The sequence below is a fragment of the Eurosta solidaginis genome, chromosome 3, assembly GCF_040869045.1.
Source record: "Eurosta solidaginis isolate ZX-2024a chromosome 3, ASM4086904v1, whole genome shotgun sequence".
NCBI classification, from domain to species: domain Eukaryota; kingdom Metazoa; phylum Arthropoda; class Insecta; order Diptera; family Tephritidae; genus Eurosta; species Eurosta solidaginis.
Genome location: NC_090321.1, coordinates 273,239,503 through 273,256,919, shown reverse-complemented (window position 1 = coordinate 273,256,919; position 17,417 = coordinate 273,239,503). Strand labels below are relative to the sequence as shown.

The following is a 17,417-nucleotide window of genomic DNA, read 5'->3' as shown; positions in this document are numbered from 1 at the left end:
AAGAATCGTCAATATCGATAACACCCCCCAAAGCTTTCGGGGAGTGCTCTTATCGCTCCAGACTGATTCCCATTAGAAATTTGGTTTCAGGAGGTGCATATCTCCCTTGCTCCGAAAGGTGCATGGAATACTCCAGTTAAAAATACCGACGGAGGTGCACGAACTGATGAGATTTCCGGGCGCAGTAAATTTGTAGCGACGACTTTTTCCGTACGCCGCAGCCACTAAAGCGTCCCTGCAGGAAATGATAGGCCTTTACAAAAAGAATTATAAAACAAAGTTAAGGTGGACACAAGTCTCCGCTTAAGCATTCAAGAAGCTTTAGTCACAGCTCGTGAAGGAGGCATTGATTGCGTTTCCAGAAAGGGGTGCCACCGTAGGTCAAAGACTTTAATAATTTACCGCCCAGGTAGCCTGGCAACGCTATACATTTTGAATTGAGCGATAAATAAAATCAATATAAAAAAATTTTAAGCACTTCCTTTATATAAATGGACGAAAATCAGCGAAAAATGTCTCCTTATGTAGAGACACATCTTTGCTAAACTTTTATTTTTAAATTTTGACATAGAAAAACATATTATGAGAAATAAAAATATAAAAGTGGAGCGCACATTAACCAATCAATTGCGCTCCACCTTTATATTTTTACTTCTCGTAATATATGTCAAAATTTAAAAATCAAAGTTTAGCAAAGAATATGTCTTTATATAAACCCGGTTTCAAATTTCCAAATTATTATCTAATTTTTTCGATCCGTGCGGCCCCTAACGGATTTTTTATCTCCTTTTGTTCCTTTGTCACCGTGTCTTTACCTGTCTCTGAGGTTAAATGTTTGTAGCTCAGTTACTTTAAAATCGATCTCAAGACACAAAACTTCCAAATTCTTTTCTCGGCGTCTTATCATATCTGTGAAGTTTTACAGTTGTAGCTCTATGAGAACTTACATAAAAATCAATCCCAAATTCCCTCCGTTTCGTACGATTTTTATAAATATCTCATCCCATGTGCCTCTAGCGAATCTCTTTGTATCGTGTCATCGGCTGACATCGACCTCTGCATTAAGTTTGAAATTTCAAGTATGTAGCTCATCGAGAACTTACTTAAAAGCTGGTTTGAAAATGATCGAATTCTTATATAATTATTTCGATTCGTGCGCCACTTAGCGGATTTTTTTGTTCCTCTTGTTGCATTGTCAGGGTGCTCTAACCTATGCGTATAATTTCACGTTCGTAGCTCGATGAGAATTTACTTAAAAATCGATTGCAAGATGAAAAGCGGACAAATATTCAACCGACCTAATATTAAGGAAGTTACAGACATCCCTGTTCTTTTTCTCACTTTACCTGGTACATTTAATGACCTTTGATTTTCTTCTTCTTTTGCAAGTCACCTATCAAACCAAGTTTTTAAAAATCAAATACCTAAATGTGCTTAGAACGTAAGCTCCAGTTTATTGTTAACAGACACATATCCAGTGAACAGTTTAATAATAACTTTTCAGTTATTTAAATTTCTTTTTACATTACTTTTCAGTTATTTAAATTTCTTTTTACATTATAGAAGACTTTGAACTTTCTAACAACATACAAGTACTTACGTTTCCCAATTTCAATTTCGTTTTCACTTTTTCCGGCTTATAATGACCGGATAGTTGATAGAGCACAGCACGACTTCGACGTCGTCCCATATTACAACCAGCAGGTACATCGAGATTATTGCCCTCCATTCCATCACCATCCACATCTGACGGCGGTGGGCCACCAAGGCCGGGTAAGGCACCAAAGCCAAGCATACCAGCATTAGAACCAGCGCGAAAACGCGCACCCAGCAAAGCAGCTGTAAGAGCAAAAACTTTGAAGCGTAAACGAAAGATATTGCGAATAGAATAGAAAGTAAAGCAACAAATGAAACATTAATGGTTAGATATAAGATTACGAGAAAAATGAAAAAAGTTAAGGATAAAATAAAATTTATTTAAAAATTAAAAATACGAAAGTTTATGAAAAGTGGGAAGCAGATTAGTGCAAGTGCAGGCAGAAGATTGCATTAGAAGGAGAAGAGAGATAAGAAAAGAAAGAAAACATATGTAAAGGAAAGGATTATTAATTGTTTTTTTTTTTTAATTTTATTTTACATCATATATTAAATTTGTTTTAGTTTCAATATTTAAACACACATGTATATTTACATAGGTATATGTATGTGCTTACATAACTTTATATAGTTACTCAACAAAATAAATACACACTTGGTTTATGCTGAAAAAACTCAAATGCAGTGGCTCACAGCTTAATTGATAATTTTCGGTTAAAATATCGCATATTCCCTAAAAGAAACAAAATTCAAAAAAATGTCTAAAGCTATTCAAAGGTAAGCAGAATTAATCAAAATTTCAAAAATGACCATCAAAATTTTCAAATATTATTTTTTTTTTTTCAGAATTTCTAGAAATGTGTATGCAGTTTTGTAGCCCAATAAATTTTAGTATAATAATGTGCAAGTTAGAAATAGCTCAAAATTTGTCCTCAATTTTCAAAATTTTCCCGGCGAGGGTGTTGCGCAATTTTCCTCATACAAAATGCATTTTTGTTCATGCGATGTATGGAAGAAATTGTTCAACACCCTCGCCGAAAAAAATTCTGAAAATTTAGGAAAAATTTTGAGCTATTTCTAACTTGCACATTATTTACTAAAATTTATTGGACTACAAAACTGCACACTCAAAATTTTTCTAGAAATTCTGAAAAAAAATTTGAAAATTTTGATTATCATTTTTGAAATTTTGATTAATTCTCCTTACCTTTGAATTACCTTTGACATTTTTTTGAATGTGGTTTCTTTTATTTTGCGATATTTTAAATGAAAATTATCAATTAAGCTGTGAGCCACTGCATTTGCGTTTTTTTCAGCATAAACAAAGTGTGTATTTATTTTGTTGGGTAATTGAATCGATGTGAATTTCTGCTATGAATTACAACGTGTATGTGGTGACTGGTTCGATTTTTTGTTTCTGTAGTTACATGCACATATCCATACATGTGGGCTTTAATATAAGTAGATGTATGTTAGAAATAAAATTTATGGGAAAAGCTTTTATTCATTATTTTCATTTTCAATTTTTCTTTTGAACATAGAATGTAGTTATTTTATATTAATTAACAACTATTTCTAAAAGGAAATACTTATGTTAAACCTCTTGTCTGAATAATCGGTTGTATATTTTATATATATGACCGTTCTTGACAATTTTTTCAGGCAGCAATGTATGCCTTAAATGTAATCAACCTATAAAAATTCAATCTTCTAGCTGTTAAAATTAAGAATTAATGACTAAAACCCACTTTTTCGAAATATCGGTTATATTGAGGGTATATCTATAGCGATCCAATCCAGTCGGTTCCGACAAATGTTCAATCGGAAACCAAAATCTACCGCCCACTGAATTTCATGAAGATATTTCAAAAATTTAGGGGCAAATTTCCGTTCAAACAGACGGACAGACGAACGGACGGATATGACTATAACAATTCAGCTCGTAATACTGATCATTTAGGTATACTCATTTCTGTACTCCTTTAAGGACTTACTATTTTGAGATTCGTGACAAACTAAATATGCTATTTCATTTTCATGAATGGTATAGTTATTGCCCTCAGAGTTAGAAACATGAGCCTTAATTTGAAACTTTTTTATACTACATACTAAAGAAATGAAATGCTGAACAAACAGTTTCTAATACCCAGTAATGCCCAGAAAGCTGGACACCCCAACAGACATCTAATTCGAGAGGGTTCTCCTACAGAGGTTGAAGAGCTCAGCTCCTCAAGCAGTATGAGGATATGCCGCAAATGAGAACTCAGAAAAAACACACACACACACTCTGGTCTGTTGAAACTGCAATTTCTCTTTTATTCGCATCTATTGGAGCAACTAGTATAAAGTGTTAATTGGACTAAGCCTAAGCCTGAAAGGTTAGCCCGACCAGAAATATACAGAACATACTAGATAGTAAGTTGTCTTGAAAACTTCATGTGCAAGCAAGTAGATGCTAAGATACACGTGGGGCTTATCATTCAAACTCTCTTATTGTGAATTTATGGCAATTGTCAAGCCCATACATTACGAAAGCGTTTTTTGGTGGACCGCCTTCCAGAAAAGTTCGTGTACCAAAATATTTGAGGGGGTATGCAGATTATTAAGCTGGGCTTGAAGTCGGGATAACTTAAGTGTAGGCCTTATGTGCATACCAGTATAGCGCCATGTAAGATAGGGTGAGCGGATTATATGGTCCCGTATTTCAGTTTCAAAGCACAAATTAGGGCCATAATAGAGTCCCAGGGTTGGCATGGGAGCCACTTTGTGAGTATAATATCATAGAATTTGCACTTAATCCTAAACATTTTGCAGCGCCGCGCTTCCGGCCATACCCTCACTCCCGTTAGATGGATTATATGTGACTCCCATTTCCTATGGATTTCTCCCAAATGGTTTGGGATGTTTACTCTCGATTCAACGAGTGCTGCACCATCTTTTTCCAATTCATCGGTCTCTTTGTTGCCTTCTATCTTTGTATGACCGGGAATCCGGTACATATGCATGTCACGGCCTGAGCGAAGTTTTTCCTATATTTCTTCACACTCCAGGACACTTGTTGATGAAGTGTTGTGCGAAATTCTTGCGTTAATTGTGACTGCAGCTTAAGCGCGCTTCTGCAGTAATCTAGCAGCGTGTAGGATCTATTTATTTCTTAATATACACAATGAACATCAAACCGAACACCTTCCTTTAATTAGGAACCATCGGAAAACACGTGTATAGTAAGTACTGACATTTTTGCATCCTGGTGCCCTCTGGCTCAACTGTGGCCCCAAAACTTTTTCGAAGCTCAGGCACGGGACCACATTTTCCATTTACCCAACATTAAATGAGGGCATACTACAATGGCCATTTTAACTTGGTAATAAGTCTCCAGAAAGTATTTATATTAGACTGGGTCGATATATTAACCGATATCGCGCCATCGATTTTTCGATAAGATTTGGGCTCAGGAAAGAAAGTTCCGCAACGCATACCCAAAAAATAATTTTCGAGCCTGCGAAAAAAAAATGGCGAAAGGGTCAATTTTTCGACCAGAATACTCCCTAAAACCCAAAAACAAAAATTTCTTTTTCAAAAACTTTTATCACCGACGTTTTTACAACAGTTTTTTGAAAAAATAATATTTTTTGGGTTTTGGGGAGTGTTTTGGTTGAAAAATTTACCTTTTCACCATTTTTTTTTTTTTTTTCGTAGGCTCGATAATTATTTTTTTGGGTATGCGTTGTAGAACTTTTTTTCCTGAGCCCAAATCTTATCGAAAAACCGATGGCGCGATATCGGTTAACTTTCGTCAATACAAATCGACCCGACCCAATGTATATATCAGCAATGGAAATTTTCTTTTCAAAAATTCATTTGCCAGATGTAGTTTGCCTTATTCTAAGGTTTACATGTTAGGAGTGAAACCAGTATTCTATATTTCTTACAACCACTTATATTGATTTTGGTTAGGTCATGTTCAGTACACTTATTCATCTTGAGCCAGACTTTTGAGCACAAAGTAATTCCAATAGCTTCATATTGCCAATAGAAGTGGTGTTACCAGCAACAAAGAGGGTTTTTATTTCATACAAACACTGATGCATATAATTTTAATCGAAACCTTAAAAAATTTATTTATCTATTTATTACTGATCTTGAAATTGTTACATTTCTTACAGACTAATGACATATATAGAGACTTAGCGCACTAATTTATCATTTGGTTAAGTAACAATTTAAGAGTATTTTCAGAGTAGGAGAAATCCAAAACTGAAGAAATTGAGAGCAAATTAAACTCTTTAAGAGATCTGGAAAGAGGAGAATTTGCAGCATGATTTGTTCTTGCCAATCCCTAAAAAAAATACCCATTATTTCTTAAGCATATATGTGGAATAGCAAAGAAAATACGCTCGAAAATGTAGGGACAATCAACAGCCCACGTATTAAATTAAAAACAAATATTAGAGAGAGAAAAGTTGTCCTGCAGTTCAGAGCCTTCAGATTTATAAGCAAACATCTAGGAAGGAAGAGGAAGATCAAAATGGAGGGGACGTAGAGCGTAATTAATAAATACTTTTTAAGTTCTTTCAAGACGATAAATACGACAAGCATAAAACGGCCGCCAAATAAATACGGCATATTCCAGGCTCGAACGTACGAAAGTATTATATAGTTGTTTTAAAGTATATGGGTTAGTGAAATCAGAACTGAATCGTCGAACAGTGCTTAGTTACGCGCCCTCAATGTGGTACGAAGTAGGAATGAGTAAACGGGATTTATAATATGAGACATGATAGCATTTTTAAATATCTATTTATTAAAGTTTATTATTATTGCACCAGGTAACTATGTACATTATCTAGGTCCTTCATAATGAAAAACAAAACAATGTAATTTCGCTTGTAGAATACGATGATTAACTTTATCTAAGTCTTCCGAAAAGTCGGTATACACGGTACGGCTACTTGGGCTCGTTGAGTAAAAGCTTTGATGCAGTATTCTGAAAACACTGCCAAGTTAGACATAGTTTATGTTTCCGACATGGAACCATGCTGATCTACAGAGATTATACGATTTATTGAGAAAATATTTTTTCTTTTACAATACATTCGAAAATTTTTGAGACATTAGATAATTTAGAGATCGGTCTGTTTTTGTTACCAGTTTTGAAAATGGGAGTGATAAATTTAATTTACTATGAGTCAATTAACTCCCTTTGTGCGAGGAATTTATTAAAAAGCAGCCATAAGTGGTAGGCGGTAACAGAACTGCTTTTAAAAAGGAGAGAAAACAAGCCATCAAAATCAAATTTACCAAAAAAGAATTCAGCCCTTCAAATAAGGGAAAAGAGCGAACTACGACCACATTTTTACTTTTTCAATTTGCTGAACACGTTAACAAAAAAAATTAAATTTTGAAATGTAGAATTTCGAATTTCGAACTTCGAAAGCCGATGTCTATTTTTTGGAGGCTAAGTTCGATAAACGGAGATAGTACTTTGTTTACTTAAGCCTTAATCTCTACGAAAAAGTGTTTGAAAATCTTCATATCATCTGCATATAACAGGACTTGCGAAGATCCAAAACAGCTAGCAATATCATTTATGAAAATCACAAAAATAATAGGGCCCAGTATGCTTCCCTGAGGAACGCCTGGAGAAAGCTATGAAGGGATATGAGCTCACACCATCAACTACCACGGTACAACTACGGTTGGAGAGATATGATTTAATCCATCTCAAAAAAAAAAAAAAAAAAGAATGAAAAACAAAACAATGTAATTTCGCTAGTAGAATACGATGATTAACTTTATCTAAGTCTTTCGAAAAGTCGGTATACACGGTATATACTTGGGCTCGTTTAGTAAAAGCGTCAATGCAGTATTCTGAAAACACTGCCAAGTTAGACGTAGTTTATGTTCCCGACATGAAACCATGTTGATCTACAGAGATTAGACGATTTATTGAGAAAATAATTTTTCTTTTACAACACATTAGAATATTTTTGAAACAGCAGATAATTTAGAGATCGGTTTGTAATTAACAATATTGTTTTTGTTGCCAGTTTTGAAAATGGAAGTGATAAACGTAATTTTCTATGCGTCAATTAACTCCCCTTCCGCGAGAGATTTATTAAGAAGCAGCCATAAGGGGTAGGCGGTAGCAGAACTGTTTTTGAAAAGGAGAGACGACATGCCATCAACATCAGTCTGTGATGACAATTTTACTAGCTGAATCCCCCTTTCATTTGTTGCCATTAAAAACTGAATTCAGCACAATATTGGCAGTGGCGTTGTAAACTTAAAGCTTAAGGTGTGCAGCGTCTATGAATTATTCTCCCGTGATAGAACAAAAACATGTAGCTATTTTTTGAACATTTTGGGAAATTAAGGATTTGCGTAGAAGTATATATCTTCTTTATCTATCAAGCTATTTCAACCACGTCTATATTCTGGGATAGCCTAAACCCTAGGGCTTTTTATGTATAAAGGGCTAACATTTTTAATTCATAGTTTTGTATTAAATAATTTAAATGTAAAGTTACCCGGAAAAAATGACATGTTTTTAGCATTTCATATAAAATAATTTTTCATGTCACAATAAAACCACGTAACTTGTACTTAAGCTCTATGAAGTTATAACACAAAATTAGTTTTGCATACTTTTAAATTTTGTAGTCCTTTATCAGAAGCACGTTACTTCAGGTGTTTTTAGGATGACGAAATTTCAGAATCCATCACAGAGCTTTTAAGGATTTTGGAAAATTGGTATGTAGTAATTCGTGTGACCAAAAGGGCAATATGTGCAGCAATAACGGGGCTCCTTTAAAAGTTGCTTGCTTTTGTCGTGCAGCCATTTGAAGGTTTTCATACATTTTTAGGTATTTTGTTTTATTTTTGTTTGAGTTTAAGGTACTTAGACATGAGATAGAAATAAAAATGGGCTGAATTCCTTAATAGACTTTTTTCTCGTAATTCTGAAAATCCATAACAAAAAAAACACGCGTAAGTACAAGTTACGTGTTGTTTATCTACCACGGGAGTGTTCAAAGGAGGAAAGCTAATCAAAATTTAATTGATATCGTGCACATTGGAGCAGTATGCATCGAAAACCGGGTACGGAAGGCCTGCATCGCCTTCTATGCCAGCAAATCAATGTTTGGTAAGAAATGGTGGCTCAAGCCAAGCATGGTACTTTGGATGTACGAGGCGGTGGTGCGACCGGTGCTTACCTATGGTTGCATAGTCTGGTGGAAAGCTATAAGTAAGAGCTACAATCTCACAAGCCTGCAAAAAGTCCAGCCCACTCCGTGTGTTGGTGCCATAGGGGCCGGACGCACTTGCCCCACAGCTGCGTTAGATCCCATTTTGCACCTGCTTCCGATCGCTTTGCATATACTTTGTACATCGTCACAAACCGCACTGAGACTCAGGCAGTGTGGGTGTTGGAAGGGTACTCAGCAGGGGTATAGCAGTATCCTAAATAAACTTCCGGATGGTACATGTAGTACCGAGACAGATTCGTACCCTCGCAAACTGAAGTTTGAGTACGGTTGTAATACCTCCATTCCAAGCAGGAACGAGTGGAAGAGAAACCCGGGCATAAGGGTCGACGACATCCAAATCTACACTGACGGCTCCAAGATTAAATCGGGAGTGGGGCCGAAGTCTTCTCTGAGTCCCTAGTTGTGTCTGCATCATTCAGACTCCCATCGCACTGCAGCGTGTTTCAAGCAGAAATCCTCGCGATTCGGCAAGCCTGCAAATCACTAGAGGGCTTGAATATAGCTGGTAAAATTTGCATCCTGTCGGATAGCCAAGCAGCGATAAAAGCGCTTTCCTCGCCACACATTAACTCAAAATTAGTGTGGGCTTGTAAGCGATTCATAACCCAGTTATCCACCAATCTTTAACTATGCGTTATCTGGGTCCCAGGTCATAGGGGGACAGAGGGTAACGAGAAATCCGACGAGCTGGCACGCAGGGGCTCATCGGAGATGAACGAGGAAATAACTAGCCAAGGGGAATATCCAAAGCTTCTACTTGAAGAAAGCACAAACAAAGTGGAATAACATCACCACTTATGCAATATCAAAATCCATTTGGCCAAACTATGATGGAAGGAGGATGAGAAGTCTTCTGAACAAATCCAGGGCCAACACACGCAAACTGATAGCGGAAAAGATGGGCATTCCATATATCGACTACTGCAGAAGCTGCAAAGATCCAAATGCCAGGGGTACAGTAAGACACTGCATGTGTAAATTTTCGGCTCTAGCTAAATCCCGATTAAGGTTCCTTGGTACCCCCGTTTCTAGAAGACCTCAGATGTCTATCTGTGATAGCAATCCCGAATATTCTTAATTTTATCAACAACTCTGGCTGTTTGTAATACATTGACCGTAAAATTCCGTAGGTTTTAGACGAGTTACGTGGCATCAAAACGGCTTTAAATAGCTACCTAGGCGACCAGGGTTGCAGCCACTTCACCCACCTACCTACATTGGAGCAAATACTATACAAGGATATAAGTTAACTGTGGTGGTTTCGGTATAATATTTATATGTGAAGATTTATTACATACTTATACATAAATAGTTCATTATAATTAATTGATACAAATGAATAGCGGCGAATCCCTCAAGCCTTAATTGCTGCATAATTCTTTAGAAATTCGGCGGATCTTATTACAGATTAGATGTTATTAATTTTGCTTGTACAATGCATTTCTATGAGAGTGAATAAAATTATAATCTTTTGATCACTTTGCCAAATGAGTTGTAAATACTTGCTGTACGTGTAGCAGCGAGCAAGAAAATAACAGTGGTAATTTTTGTCGAATTTCCTCAATTGAATTTAATTAATTATTTTTTTTTTTTTGATAATTTGGAAAAAATTCCCATGAAAACTTGAGTAAAACTAAACAAACACATTTCAAAAATGTTCAGGAAAAAAATTTAATTCAGTGAAATTTAACGAAAATTTCGAACTTTTTATTTGGAGCTTTCTCAATTTTTTGACGTTTGCTGGTTGGCAACTCAATCACATTCGTAGTACTTTTTGATAGCTTTTTTTCGAAGGGTGGCTTATAATCAGTAACCTTTATCACTAAAGCACAGTCTTTCAAGGGAGTAAAAATACCGGTTTAACAGCTACATTATAAATTCCTAATAATATGAAGAACCCCATTGAGTTATGAGTAACTCCGTTGCGTTTTTTTGTTCCAAGCTCAGTTTCATTAATTTTATAAAAAATATTGCTGAAAGAGCTTTTTACAGAGCAAAGAAACTATTGGTTTTTTGGAGGAAGTGTTTATGTTGAGTAATGTTTTGAATAGCCTAGTAGTAGTGGGTAAAGTGTTAGAATCCATATCGAAAAGCACGTTGTCAGCTCTCAAATCAAATATTCCCAGAAACGTTTACGGCGGACGGACGAACAGACCGACCTGGCCCAATTAAACTCTTTTCGAAACTGCTAATAACGATGATCGGAATTTATGTCTATATCAACCCTTTCACCATGTCAGCATACAAATTAAACGCAGAATAACTCTTTCGAATAAGTGCTTTTTTGGACATAGTAGGCAATTAAATAATAAATTCATCTCTGGTACGACAAAAATCACGCTCTACAGTCGCTCACAATACTCGTCCTGATGTATCGCTCGGAATCATGGATGGTGTTGAGGGAAGATGAAATAGTTATTGAAGTGGACGAGACATAAGTTCTCCGAAAGATTTATGGTCATGTCTGTGATGCCGTTGGCAAGTATCACGTTCATTAACAGGGCCGGCGGCAGCCTATAGTAGTATGGGTAGTACTACCCACTCGGAAAAATTCACTGAAAATCATGTATTTAAATATAAATTTTGTGCGAGACTCGCCAAAACGCATTGCACAATTCCAAGAACTTCCGGCCTCTGCCGAAGAAGAAAATGACAAAGATTTGCCTTCTTTAGCTGCTTACTGTCCTACGAGGTATAAATATATTTTGAGGTCCTTGTTATAATTTATGTGATTTACAGAACTTAATTTGTCAACAGATGGGTCCTTCGAATAAAATCTTTGAAGACTGTAGCTGCCAACTACGAAACAGTGTAGACATTTTTCCAAAAGCTCACTGAAGATAGAGATGTTGACAGCATTATCATGGCGAAGGCTTCGCGATTTCGTCATTCCAAGGAGTCATTAAATTTTTTGTTCCTTTTAGTAACAGTGATCGAAATTTTCGATCGTATCGAAATTCTCAACAAAGATCTAACGCACTCGGAGCTTTGTGTCGTCGATTCATATAAAAAGATAGAAATTGTTGCGTAAATTGTGAACAGTTCTCGCGTTTCCAAATTCACGAAGATTTGGCAAAATTGTAATGAAATGGCCAAGATTTTCGAAATTGAGGAAGCTCATTTACCAAGGAAACGAAAATTTCTAAAGTGTTTTCAAAATTCCAATTCTGGTGGTCATGTTTTCGAATCTCCTGAAGATTATTACAAGAAAATTTATTGTGAAATTTTCGACCAAGTGTTTTCTTCTTTGAGAAGTCGATTCGATACTGATTCAGCCAGATTTTTTTTGCTCTGGGTCAATCAAACGATGTCAAAAGATTGCATCCTTTTATAGGGGGGACTTCAAAGATCCTGAACTTATAAATGATAGAGATTTTTTTCTTGAAATTTTAGAGCGCGAAAAAACAAAGGTCAGCAATATCCGTGAAATCGTAAATTTTTTGAGAGTAAACATATGTTATATGGATCTTATTCCGGAATTTGTGCGATTCATTCGATTGATAATTATGATTCCTTGATCATATCATATTTTTTCACTATCCACTCGGGCTGAGCGCGTGCCGCCGGCCCTGTGCATTAATATGCACCTTCCGAACTCAATGAGTGTACATAAGTCCGAGATTATCACCATTAAAAAAGATTAGATTAAATATATTAGTATAAGTTAAAGTACTCATCGAGGAATGAACTATTGAGTTTATGTGGAACTGTTTGTATTGGACTACAGTACCTCATCACACTGTACGAGTAGGTCCCATGTCGTCAATTTGTAGGAAAAATTAAAAAGGAACACTACACAAATTGGAAGACAGGTTCGGCTAAAATCTCTTCGTAGGTTATCGCGCCTTGGTTTTACTTATTTATTTTAAGGCGAAGCATACATCAATTTTGGATCCCATGCACACATAGGAATAGATGGGTATAAAAAGGTCAGCTTAAAAGGGCGCATTGCTGTAAGATTATAGCAACACGATTATATATGATGATATAGTCCCAACAGGATTGAGCAAGATTAAGAAAAGGCAAGAGTTGCACAACCCCAGCCTACATAACAAAGTTACTCTTATAATGAAAAAAATGGACATTAAGCTCACGACAAATATTCAGACCGGACGGCCCTCTGGCGTTACATGATTTCAAATGAGGTTTTGCTAGTGATAGCAGATGTAAAAAATGCGGGTTGGAAGAGAAGCACTTTATGTGCTCATCTGTAAGGAGCGATATAGCTATCATGGCCGTATCGTGTAATACGAGTTATACAATCACGTATTAAATAGCAATTTCACTCAAATTATAAATCAAAAACTGTCAAAAGATTCGTAAAAATGATAATAAATAATGAATCTAATGAGTACTGGTATCCAAAGTTTTACATATTTCCTTAATACGAATGCTATGGCGATTTAAAAAATTAATTTCGCTCACGGATCATATAAAGCGATATGCGTCCAGATCTCGAAGTAGCAGGTGACATCGGTCCTATAAAGCTTCTAGAATAATTTTATTATACACTTCCTAGGTGCTGATGGGGTTTTCAGTTCAGTCGTTAAACAAACTTCTGGTAACATTACGTACTTTACGAGATCCTAACGGTACGGCCAGTTCGAAATTAATAGACTCCATGGAAATTGCTTTCAGTAATTTAAATTAGACTCAATTGGTCTGAATATTTTTTTTTTAATTCCTCAGTTAGTAAAATGTTTTCGCGATCATTCAAACCAACACAATACTCATATTCCATAATCATATTTCCTGCCATCGTACAGCTTACGAAATCAGCTCAAATAACCAAGATCTGGGTGAACTATCATGAGTGATTGACCAAAGCTTACTAAACAAGCAGCGAGTTTATTTGAGGCCTACTCAAGTTCAGGAATTTCGACGAATATTTGTAAGCGAAGTGCGTTCCTATACCACCCCCACAACTTCAGCAATATCATTCATTAGCGCTTTCATACAAAGATAATATACATACATACATAGTCATATTGATATTAATCATTCGGACAAATCGCATTTCCGCTTACATGCATGCGTCACATCCGGACACTTTACCACATGCCGATGTTATCAAAACAATCATTCATCTTCATCAATTGATTGTGATGTGGACTGGGGCATATAAGTAACAATATTTACATTGAATTCAACGAAACTTTAACACTTATAGTACGTAGTTACAATTACACATATGTATACAGGTGTGTGTGGGAATTATTGAATGATATCACCACTGATAAGGATTTTCACTTTAAGCTTTGTCATTGAATTTGTAAGGGCTTTGTTTCAACATATGTAATTATCTGTCTATTATTTGTAAGTTTGCGGATATGAACGGATTCAAGCAATAAATTTATAGGTATGTATGTATGAAATTATGTATTTAGGTATGTTATATTATTGAAGCGTATCATACACACAAATGCCATTTAAGGAAAACTTTTTCACTTTCATTATAATTTATTCTTATTTCCATTAAGTTCTGACATTTAAAGAGACGACTTTCAATTACAAGTTTCGTTCCTCGTCTTGTTGAATAAGTATACGTCCAAAAAACCTTTGAGATACCAGAAATCAGGACTAAGCATACTTTACTAAGACAAAAAAAGAACCAACTGGTCAAAATCTCAGAGGTAAAAAATGTAGTTGCAGCAAAGATTAAAAAATTAACTTCACTACTAAGATAATTTGAATAATAAAGATAAATGACAAATCCAACGGATTACCCACCAAAGGCCGCCCAACCGACTTGAGGGTACATACGCATGATGCACAGTTTTTTTTTTTTGTCTGTCGAGTCGGTGTAAGGCAGTGTTTTGCTAAGCGTCTAGATCTTAAATTGTTCAGCTACAGATAAAAACCCATCAGCTAAATAAAATACATATAAAATTAACAGGCAAATGATAAAAGATTGTTAAATGAAGTTAGAACATTTTTTTATGTGAATAACAGCTTACTAGGAAGACAACTGGAATAAGCTATGTCTATGAAGATGAAAAGATTCCAATTATAAAGCAGGAAATAACAGATTTCTTAGTGATGAAAAGCAAGTCCGAAATATTAAGAGTGACACAGTAAAAGCAATATTTCTGGCACCAACTGCAAAGAGACTCCCTTACTTCGAAACAAATTGGGCATTGCTTCAGAAAAAGAGGTTTCAAAGATTTTGATGGGCATTAAGCTTAATTTCGCTCGAGAGAAATTGGGAACAATTTAAACCGTTCAGTATACTGATAACAAAAATAATTCCTAGCATTTCACAACGATCAGCAAATGTTGTATATGGGGGCAGATTACAAAGGGATCCTAATGAAAATAACTTAATGCGAAAAGTCAGCACTTTTTCTGGACAGATACAGACCTGATAATATGAGTTCCTTATTCAAGTATTGGTCTAACTAATTTAGTGAAAAGAGCTTTAGTTATAAAAGGGTCGCTATATTCTTTCGATCAAAGCTTTAAAAATGCTAGAGCAACTTTTACTGCGTCACTCAACCTAAATTGATTTCCATAGTAATACACACTACATTTTAGTTTTTTCTACAAACTAGCGTGAGGCGACCTATATGTTTTATGCCGACTCCAAACGGCATCTGCAAGGTAGGCACGTTTTCAATGAGACGCCCTCCAATTTTTAGGGAAAAATAAAAGGTGCACGACGCAAGTTTGACGAGAAATTCGGCCTAACTCTCCTCGTAGACAAATCGCGCCAAAAATTGTTTGTTTTGCTTCACATTTGCGCTCATATTTCGTAAATATACTGAAACTCCCATTAAAAAAATGTTCTTTTCCGATCTCCTTGAATAACTCAGCAGAAAAAATGAGAGACAGTCACGTAAAGTGACAGATTTGCACGACAGGTTCAATAACAGCCTTCGGTCCTAATAAGATGCGGACAGATGTCATCCACATTTGTACCAAAACCCCTTAAGTTTGAGCTATAGATATTTAAACTAATCAATCAAATTCAGAAGCTACTTCTGAGCTACCTACGATTGAACAATTAAAGACGCGTTCCAAAAGTCTTCAAACATCAAAATATTAAAAAAATAAGTTGAAAGCATTGCGAAGGATAAAATTACGTACGAAGGATAAAGTTCCGTACTGATAATCGATAGTTTGCAACTAATTTCATGGAGATCGGTCCAAAAGTTCAATAATCACTAGCTCACAAATGTTCGAACTTTTAATTAATATTAGATTACAAAACGTCAATTAATAGCTTTTCAGTTATTTATAAATTTTATTATTATTACTTTTGCTTTGAAGCCACGTGCTTTTATAAGAAAATACACTGCATATACGTAATATTTTTATTATTACATACAAACATATATACATACTAATGCTAACTAAGCAATTAAATGCTAAATATTTGTGGTAACTTTATTATGTGTATGCATGTACATAAATATGTATGGATGTATGGGTCTTAGTAAATCTAAACCTGCCCATTTGCATATGTATATTAGATATAGAGTGAGACATCTTAGAAAAATATTCCGAATATTTATAATTTTACTAGAACTGGAGGATAATTTCTTTCTCATCCGTCAAGTAAATTTAAGGGCATGAGTTTTACAATGAACAAAAAACTAAAAATATCTAATTAAAAAGGGATATATATAGCTTCAAAATATCTCTGAGCCAAAGAGCGGAAACAAGGCAGCTCTTATTAAACTAATGACAAAATTCATAGGGAGCAATGTTAAGTAGGGACCACCCAAAATCTATAGAAATTTTGAGGTGTCGATTATGGACGAAATTCTTTGTTAAATAGGGAATCCATATGCTGACCCAAACTTAGAGGTCTTGTTCACGGCTGATTCAAAATTTGATGACGAAAAACGGGAGGTGGCATCTATAGGCCAAATTTCAATAAATCGATGCCAAAATGATCAAAGGGTAGAAATCAATGCAATAGAAGTTTTTTGCAGAGAACCTCTATGACGGGGCCCATCTTCTTGGGTTATACTCCTGATGCCAGACAGCCTAGCAGTATTACGTGCCTCGCAGTCTTTCTAAAACAATCTCTTTTAAGCTAGTGTATGAATGCATTGGAGACCTAAATGAGCTAGAAGCAAAAAAGCAGGTTTTGCTAGGATATATACCTCCGTATAAGGGACAAGGAAGTCTTTTATATTATTTTATTTTATTCTATTTTAATTTATTTTGTTTTATGTAATTTCGTTTTATTTTATTTTAAAAATTTACTTTATTTTATTTAATTTTATTTTACTTTAATTTATTTTATTCCATTTCATTTTATTTTCATTAATTATTTTTTATTTTGTTTCGTTTTATTTTTTTTATTTTGGTTTATTTTGTTTTATTTTATTTTATTTTTTTTAATTTAGTTTATTTTATGTTATTATATTTTGTTTTATTTTATTTATCTTTTTTTTTTTTATTTTAATTTGTCTTATTTTATTTTATTTTATTTTATTTTATTTTATTTTGTTTTCTTTTGTTTTCTTTAATTCTATTTCATTTTGCTTTATTTTATTTTATTCCATTTTATTTGATTACATTTCATTTTATTTTGTTTAA

The 17,417-nt window shown here is 34.9% G+C and overlaps 1 protein-coding gene across 1 annotated transcript in view; it reads right to left on the bottom strand.

The window, feature by feature from the left end:
* Elk (Eag-like K[+] channel) overlaps positions 1–17,417 on the bottom strand; it is a 410,371-nt gene that overhangs the window by 92,800 nt on the left and 300,154 nt on the right. Inside the window, exon 8 of the mRNA XM_067777239.1 lies at positions 1,601–1,839. Within this exon, the coding sequence (XP_067633340.1) occupies positions 1,601–1,839 (239 nt within the window). The remainder of the gene's footprint in view (positions 1–1,600; positions 1,840–17,417) is intronic.